Below are 7,808 nucleotides of genomic sequence, written 5' to 3'. Positions count from 1 at the left end.
ACATTTTTTAAAAGCACGTTTACTTAAAGTACGGCCCGCTGTAACGTTATGCATCGTCAAAGTGGGCCGTGAAACCATTTGAGTTGGACAGGCCTGGTCAATTCCATAGAATGTTCACCCTCGAAAGTATATCCTCGTTCCATTGTTCATTTTCACTTTTTACCTTTGAATTACCTGATATTAAGTTTACACGGAGGGTGGCTTAAAATGACTGGCAGGAGGTGTAATTTAAACAGCGTTTACTCTGGTGTTCACACGAAGAGGGTTGTTCCTGATCCGTGTATCTGCAATTATGTCACGTGCAAAGGGTGCATGAAGCATAAATTACATTCATTGGACATAATATTCTTTGCTTCGCTAGCGCAGTTGGAAGGACGAATCAAATTTCTGATGCAAATTTTCATTTCTGATCTATATCGTGTAAAAATATAGGTAAGTGCACAGTAGCGATGTTCGATTCACCGGAAAGAATCGATTCTGAATCGGAATGAGAGAATTGATTCCTTTAAAAAATCGAAAATAAAGAGTCGATTCTCCAAGAATCGGTCTAAAAAAAATCGGTTTGAAAAAAATGGACTTTTTTCGTATCATTTTTTATTTTTACTTTTGTAAACAGACTATCTCACGATTCTTCTGTGCGGCATCGATTATTCTAAAGAATCAATTTTTTATTTTTTTATATTTCGTGCTCTTACACCAAAAGCAGGAGCTCCACATTGTTTATGTTTTAATCACTATTGTCATACTTTTTTTAGGAGTGAATGTGTTTTTATGGATCAGAAAAATTGGAAACCAAAAAGTCGATATAAAAAGTGATAATTAAGTCCCTAGAGGGCAAAAAATCGATCTTCGATTCTTACATGAAAGAATCGATTCAAAAGATCGATTTTTTTACTGAAAGAATCAAATCGGAATCGAACATCCCTAGTGCACAGTACACCACAGAATGAAGATAATTTCGAACAAGTTGATTACAGTTCTCTGGGTAAGAAAATAGGGGTAGTTTTCTTAATCAACGTCTATAAACCCTGCTCGTGATAGCGGCAGAATGATGAAAGTGCAACGTGTAATGCAAATTTTATTAACTTCGAGTGTTACTAACAGCTGCTTCTAGTTTACAGCTTATATTTTCCGCTTTCAATACAATCTTTGGTTATTCAAAATTTTCTCTAGTTAGGTATAACTTCATTATATCTTTCCTGTAATATTAAAGCTCGGTTTAACATCAAAGTAAATACAAGTCAAAGATTACATTTTTACAATCGCTGAATTAATTCAATATTCGTTCCATCCAGTTGGTGATTAATTTAATAATCTTCAATTACGAAGGCACTACACTGTGAAGTCTCGTTTGTTTCTGTGCATTCTATGTTAAATACTGTTAATTACTTAAGTAATTAATTTTCTATTACATGTTTCTATAATGTTACATCAATACTATTTCTATCGTCCTTCTACAGAAGCCATTACCATGAAATAGGAGATACACGCTTTTAATATCTGAAAAAGTTCGTTAAGACGACTGCTTCGTGACAAGAAGAATATTATAAATTCTGTTTAACATAAACGTGGAAATAATGAAATTAATAATTAGAAATTTTTTCTAAGAAAGACGACGCATGCGAAAGTTTTCATCGCTTATACAGGGTGTTCGACAACAGGTGGGAGATTTTTTAAGGGGTGATTCTAGGGATCGAAATAAGACGAAAATTAAGAATGACGAAATAGCGTTTGCGGCTTTGTTTTCCAGTCATAGACGTTTAAATATTCGAGTAAAAAACGCCTCAAATCTGCAACCTGCCCAGCACCGACGACTGAAAGTCAAATCAGCAGAGGTGATTACAGTCATAACCAAGAAGACAAAGCCGAATGCTGCATTACCGAGAAACAGAATAATACGTGGTAAGTTTCCACTATTCAATGACTCTTGGTTATGACTGTACCCACCCCTGCTGCCCTGACGTTCAGTTGCCGGTGTTGGGCAGATTCCACGTGTTAGGCGCTTTTTACTCGAATTTTGAAATGTTAATTACTGCAAAGCAAAACCGCAAATGCTATTTCGTCATTCTTGATTTTCGTCTTATTTTGATCCTTAGAATCACCCCTTAACAAGTCTTCCACCTGTTGTAGAACACCCTGTATAATACTATTAATCCAAATATTTTGCCATTTTTTCAACGTTTACTTTAAAGAAACTTTTATATTAGAAAACAATGTACCTGCACGAAACCTTCCAGGTTTGGTTTAACGAAGATGAATAATTTGAAGTGACGCTCTTCGGATGTTTTCATCATAACGAACAACAAGAATTTTTGCGTAGACAAAGAAGCCGCGTACCAATTAGTATTGTATCTGTGACCATTAATCTAATTATTCCAATGCTTATGTATACAATTATAAACAATAAAAAGTTTCAACTTACAACTGCAAAGTAACGTTTTCAGAAATATTTAAATGTTGTTGCACTATGTACATGATGTAAAAAATATATATCAGTTCGCAAAATGCAAATGCCAAACACGACACTGTATCTTTATATGCCTCTAATTTAAAAATAGTTTGAGACAGCTGAAATGAAGCGTTTTTTTGAGAAGTACCTATGAACTTTCTACAGAACTAAGAAAATGAATTACTCACAATAAATATGTTAATGCTTTGGCTAATGGTAGCAAATAGAAGAAGAAAGACGTACGATAATGACGTAATATTTTCCCAAATGTCCATATACCTTTGTGAACAAACATGATTAAAAGATGTGAAAATGTCGAATCGTTATAACCATAGTAAAAATAATATACTAACTTCATTACTCTTCTGTGGATAACTACAGCTCTTATTAAGAGTCTCTTACTGTTACCTAAATGTTCGTTTGAAGTGTGACCGATATGTTCCATGACACCTTGGTAAATGTAATTGCTGTAAATGAAGATATTTACAAATAGAAATTGATATATTTTGTGAAAATTTATTTTTTCTTTAATTTAACGTGAATTGAAAATTAAAAAATAGCTATTATGTCTAGTTACTTAAATTGATCGCCTTCTTTTTTTGCTATTTTTAACACGTTGCTAATTTTGGACCGTCACAGGTCAACTTTTGTCTGCATTTACGTTAGTTTATACAGTTTTTTGGCTCGAGAGCCATGTTTTAAAAGATCACTCTAGATTGTTTTCGACGCATTACGATTAAATAAAGTGTACTGCATTTTATTTCAAAGTTTTTATTTCATATTTAAACATGCACGAAAGGGTTTTGGCTGGAAAGAGCCGGTCAGCAAGGTGTTAATATCATAAATATTTAAAATAGGTGCAAAAAAATAAACGAATGGTGTACAGTGATTCGTCAGATTTACCTGACGAGTACATATAAAGCATTGAAATGATGCAGCCACATAATAATCAATGACTCTGTCCCAACAAACACAGCTGCACATCCCAAGAATGCAAAAGACCGATATATCAGAATCAAAAAACGATACTTCCTTTCGTCAACGAAGTATACTGCCGGTACAACGTACGGACGAGTATAATTTAACGGTGCGACTGCATCCAAAATATAATTGCACATCTCGCATCCTATGAGTATGAAGGCTGGTGTAAAACAAATCACTGTAACATTTTTACGATATCGACACGTTCAGCTTCATCGTGATAATTGCAATTAACGATTGAAGTATATAATCAAGAAGAATTTCTTACACGCGAAATAGAAGGCGTAATGTTTTCCCGAATTTGCGAAGTTTCTGAGAATTTCAAGCATTTCATCATTTTCTATTCTCCAATCGTGTTTCACTTCATCCATCAGCTGTTTAATCTGACAATTGGAAAATTCTTCTTACACTACGTCTATTGAAATTGAATGCAATTGAAATCTGTACAACTCACTGTGTCTGCTTGAAGGTAATATGTACAGTATTTCAGTAGCGAACCCATACCCACTGACAGGTAAAATATACACCTCAGTAAATAATGCAGGGTATGTTTTGTGTTCGTAATAGCGGTTATCTAAAAGCAACGATGAATATTTAGTTATTGTATTTAGAAATATTCGATCACACGGTACCGTGTGCTTTACGAACTTCGTTGGAATCTTATAGAACGCAACGAGTCACTTGTTTCTCGAGTACACACTGAATATTTCAATTTTACCTGCGTATAAAAGAACGAAAGATACATGAAGATGATGAAGATATTGTAAACCAATCGGAAGTATTTATTCTGATATGGCCACAGACCTACTGCTGATAACACGAATATAGTCTGTTTGTAATAAACTTGTAGTTGATCCATCGTGTGCAACGGTTGAACTGCAACTGATCCCTAGTCACCGATGCACCCTCCCATGTCACCTACCCTCTGAATAAATTTTACTTTATTTTTCTTGAAATATCGTGGATAGAACAAAATTTTCAAAGGAATGAAATCTTCTTTTCAAAAGAATGACAGGCTCGATTATTTATGAATATTTGAATAGGGTGGAAGAACTTACCGATCGATTTCTTCTCACTCTGTGACAATGTAAGCGGAGCTATTAAGAAAATTATAGACTATAAGATATTTGTTTTTCTAAAAATCTTTACCTCTTTTTACCATCTAGGTCTGTGAAAAAAATATTCTTTCCTGCTGGTCAGTCTGTTTTCATCGGTCGAAGAGGAAGCTAGCTGAAGTCACTTCCTTTAAGTATCATTGTTCATTCTATTTTGTTGGAGAAACCTAATTGTGGAAATATTGTTGCTAACCGGATACGAGTGCAGGATTTGTTTATCAGACGTGTTAATTTTATTCAATACTAGCGATTACCCGCGACTTCGTTCGCATTACATGCGTATAACTAAACATAAGTTTGTTTAATATTGTGATTGATTGACTCTCTCTTCGAGTATAATATACGTATATGTGTAAATGGGTGAACTGTATAAACGGACTATAAATAAGTTGCCTCATTAGCGCCTTATTTTTACAGTTTTTCTAAATTTACGCGAGAACTCTGAATATTTTCAGAATAAAAAGAACTCTAAATTATTACCCTATAAATTCTGAATCTGCCAATGAAAGTTTCGTCAAAATCGGTTCACTGGTTTTGGAGATTAGCTCGTTTAAACAGACATTTAGATAGACTGACGGACAAAAATTTTGCAAAAGCGTGTTCGGGTTTTAGCAAGGTGCGAAAAACCACATATGTGCAACAAAAACCATTATTTCGAAATCACAGACAGACACTACAATTTTATTTATATGTATAGATATATTGTTTGTAATACATATCTTCCGTTAATTAATTTCTCGTTTGGGTTGAACTGAGTACCATAAAGTACGACCATGTTGCCTTGAATAACTGAAACGCATAAATAAGCTCAATACCTTTTTTTTCGATCTCTCTATGCGCATTATTGTTCATAAGCAAATTGAATACCAAAAAGAAACCTTTCATTGATGGAGAATAAATGCCTAACAAATTAATAGAAATGGGCGATGTGTACCTTATCATCATCGTTAAGATTAATTTTTGTACGCATAAAGGTGCATTATACCAATCTACAGTATACCTAAAAGACCATAACTTTGAATAACACTTTTTAGAAAAATTTACTATTTTAAATATCATGATAAATAACATTCACTTACAGCTGAATAAAAACGTTATTATAACTATCTATCACCTGTTGAATCAAATAATTCCAGTAAAACAAGTAGACTATTAAGCAAAGAGCCGCTGTTACGAACAAATGTTCATTATCGTAAGTACGACACATAAATGCTTGGAAAATCTGAAAATAATAAACAATCATGTTTTATATAATTAACATTCGTGACACTCTACACGATGACTTTCATTGGTTCACTTACGAAAAAGAAACATATACTGAGCACTACCACACTGCTTCCAACGAGAATAAAGTACAATACCCTAAATTTGCTTAGGATATAATCTAGAAATCTTTGAATACCAAAAGAAAAATTTGGTATTAATTTCGTTAAAACTGTAATAAAACACAAAGATCGTTATTATTAACAAATTCTCACTTTATCGCCCTTTCGTGTATCACTGTTGTACTCGTTAAAATGTTCATCATTTTAGAAGTTCTTTCAGAGACATGAATGGATAAAGAAACGTAGGTAAACGCTTCGTTAGTACGGCACCTGCACGTTTATAAAATTCTAGAGGATGAATAATAAATTGTGATGCAACTCAGTGTCATATTTGCAATCTGGGACGTTTATGTTAATTATTAAGTTTTTTGCTGCTCTTGGTTTCCAAAAAATCTGCAAAAATTCTGGGATACTTATTGAGGGCTCTGCTTTAATAAATAATTCTCCCCCCGAGTGAAATATTAAACGGATTAATTGGGAAAAACAAATATTCAGAAGGAAATCCGAAAAAAATTGGAATTCCCTTCGGACATAAATGATCTAGTTTGCACACGAAGGAGTTACTTTCCATTAATTTCTATAATATTTATAAAATTTCACGAAATAAAAATCTTACATTTACCTAATAATTTCAAAGAGGCTCACAACATGTTGATACCACATGATGGTGACGTATTGAGTCGCGATGATACATATGCAACTCATTAAAAGCAACAAATTAAATATGAAAGAAATAGGGTAATGAAATTTTTCTTGATCAATAAATAATTCCACGAGAATTGGAAATTTACGTGAACGTGATTCGTTCAAGGGTTTCACTAAATCGAGCAGTTCGTTGGTAAACGGAGTCAGCCATGTGACGGCTAAACAAGAGTATGTAACAACTGCAAATCGTTACAATTGTTTAAATTCATTGTATATTAACGCACTGAACAATTGTTATTATCTTACGACTGAACGTATTGATGTAGTGTTTTCCTATCTTCGCATATTTTTTCAGTAAGTTTTGTTCATGGATCGTTTTTACGGTGTCCCAATCGTATTTCACTTTCTCCATAATATTTTTAACCTACGCACGCAACAAACTCGAGAGAAATCACAGTGAAAATGACAACGTATCGAACACTTTGACGACAGGTGTGAAAAACTCATTGACAACTTACATCTTCCTTTTTGATCATAAATACAATATATATCATAAGAACAGCTGTTACAATAAACATGCTCAGAAAACTTTTGAAAAGGAGTATCAAAGAGAAATCTATCGTTATAAGTGGAAATATCTGAAAAACGACACAATTCGAAAGAAAATAATTGATGTGAAAAAAAAAGAAGAATCCTCTAATATACGATACCTGGACTAATAAACTGGAAAAGATGACCAACACATACACAAAGTTTTGTAATTTGGTGAATTTCGAAATATTGTAAGGCGACAGGCCAAGCACCACGAAGTAAGTATTACCAAGTTTGTAATAACGTTTTATAAGTTCGTCCATCTCGGTCGACAGTCACAGAGCGTCTGACCAGCAACTCTCTATACTACTGATTCTTTCCCCCTCCTTTTCACAGACAATTTAGCATTGTTCTAGCAAAAGTACGAAACGGGGGATGTTGCGTGGTAGAATGATCGACGTAGACTGTAATTTCAGTATGATCGATATAATTTAAAGTCTATTAGATAAATCTACCGAGAGAAAAGCCAGAAGGGTTTTATATTTTGTCTCTTTACATATTTTCCCAAGGGATGAATAAATTATGCTTCAGCACAATTTCACAGTTTTCTTCCCTCAGATATTATTTATTTCTTCTATTTTTCAGTGTTTCTCTTTCTTGGAAAAACAACGCACGGTTGGACTGTGGAACGGGAGTTCAGTTAGCGAAGAACATTCGAAGGAAGAACATCATTTTCAAGAATGTGACGATCAAACCTTTCAC

At 33.7% G+C, this 7,808-nt stretch overlaps 2 protein-coding genes across 2 annotated transcripts; both read right to left on the bottom strand.

Moving 5' to 3' along the window:
- Positions 1-1,065: 1,065 nt before the first annotated feature.
- On the bottom strand, positions 1,066-4,451 carry LOC114872520. The gene is made up of 9 exons (XM_029179797.2): positions 4,149-4,451; positions 3,885-4,004; positions 3,699-3,813; positions 3,353-3,608; positions 2,803-2,916; positions 2,638-2,728; positions 2,423-2,568; positions 2,220-2,352; positions 1,066-1,500 (listed from the first exon to the last, which is right to left on the bottom strand). Exons 1-9 carry the CDS (start codon positions 4,287-4,289, stop codon positions 1,444-1,446), a joined length of 1,173 nt encoding a protein of 390 aa, XP_029035630.1. The 5' UTR covers positions 4,290-4,451; the 3' UTR covers positions 1,066-1,443.
- Positions 4,452-5,264: 813 nt separating this feature from the next.
- On the bottom strand, positions 5,265-7,093 carry LOC114872499. Its single transcript, XM_046285134.1, has 8 exons — positions 7,034-7,093; positions 6,798-6,939; positions 6,493-6,754; positions 6,055-6,140; positions 5,847-5,980; positions 5,625-5,767; positions 5,480-5,545; positions 5,265-5,334 (listed from the first exon to the last, which is right to left on the bottom strand). Exons 1-8 carry the CDS (start codon positions 7,091-7,093, stop codon positions 5,271-5,273), a joined length of 957 nt encoding a protein of 318 aa, XP_046141090.1. The 3' UTR covers positions 5,265-5,270.
- Between the last annotated feature and the right edge of the window lie 715 nt (positions 7,094-7,808).

Source organism: Osmia bicornis, chromosome 3, assembly GCF_907164935.1.
Source record: "Osmia bicornis bicornis chromosome 3, iOsmBic2.1, whole genome shotgun sequence".
NCBI lineage: Eukaryota > Metazoa > Arthropoda > Insecta > Hymenoptera > Megachilidae > Osmia > Osmia bicornis.
The sequence above is the reverse complement of the archived record's forward strand: the minus strand, read 5'-3'. Positions and strand labels throughout refer to the sequence as shown.

What these genes read in the sequence shown, in the direction of transcription:
- LOC114872499 (XM_046285134.1), bottom strand. Translation starts at nt 7,093, where the DNA reads ATGTTTATTGTAACAGCTGTTCTTATGATATATATTGTATTTATGATC. An exon ending in AATGATGAACATTTTAACGA is followed by an intron (nt 5,981 to 6,054) that starts GTACAACAGTGA and finishes GTTTTATTACAG; the next exon opens with TTTTAACGAAATTAATACCA. An exon ending in TCAGTATATGTTTCTTTTTC is followed by an intron (nt 5,768 to 5,846) that starts GTAAGTGAACCA and finishes TATTATTTTCAG; the next exon opens with ATTTTCCAAGCATTTATGTG.
- LOC114872520 (XM_029179797.2), bottom strand. Translation starts at nt 4,289, where the DNA reads ATGGATCAACTACAAGTTTATTACAAACAGACTATATTCGTGTTATCA. An exon ending in TTTCGTTCTTTTATACGCAG is followed by an intron (nt 4,005 to 4,148) that starts GTAAAATTGAAA and finishes CGTTGCTTTTAG; the next exon opens with ATAACCGCTATTACGAACAC. An exon ending in ATCCACAGAAGAGTAATGAA is followed by an intron (nt 2,729 to 2,802) that starts GTTAGTATATTA and finishes TTGTTCACAAAG; the next exon opens with GTATATGGACATTTGGGAAA.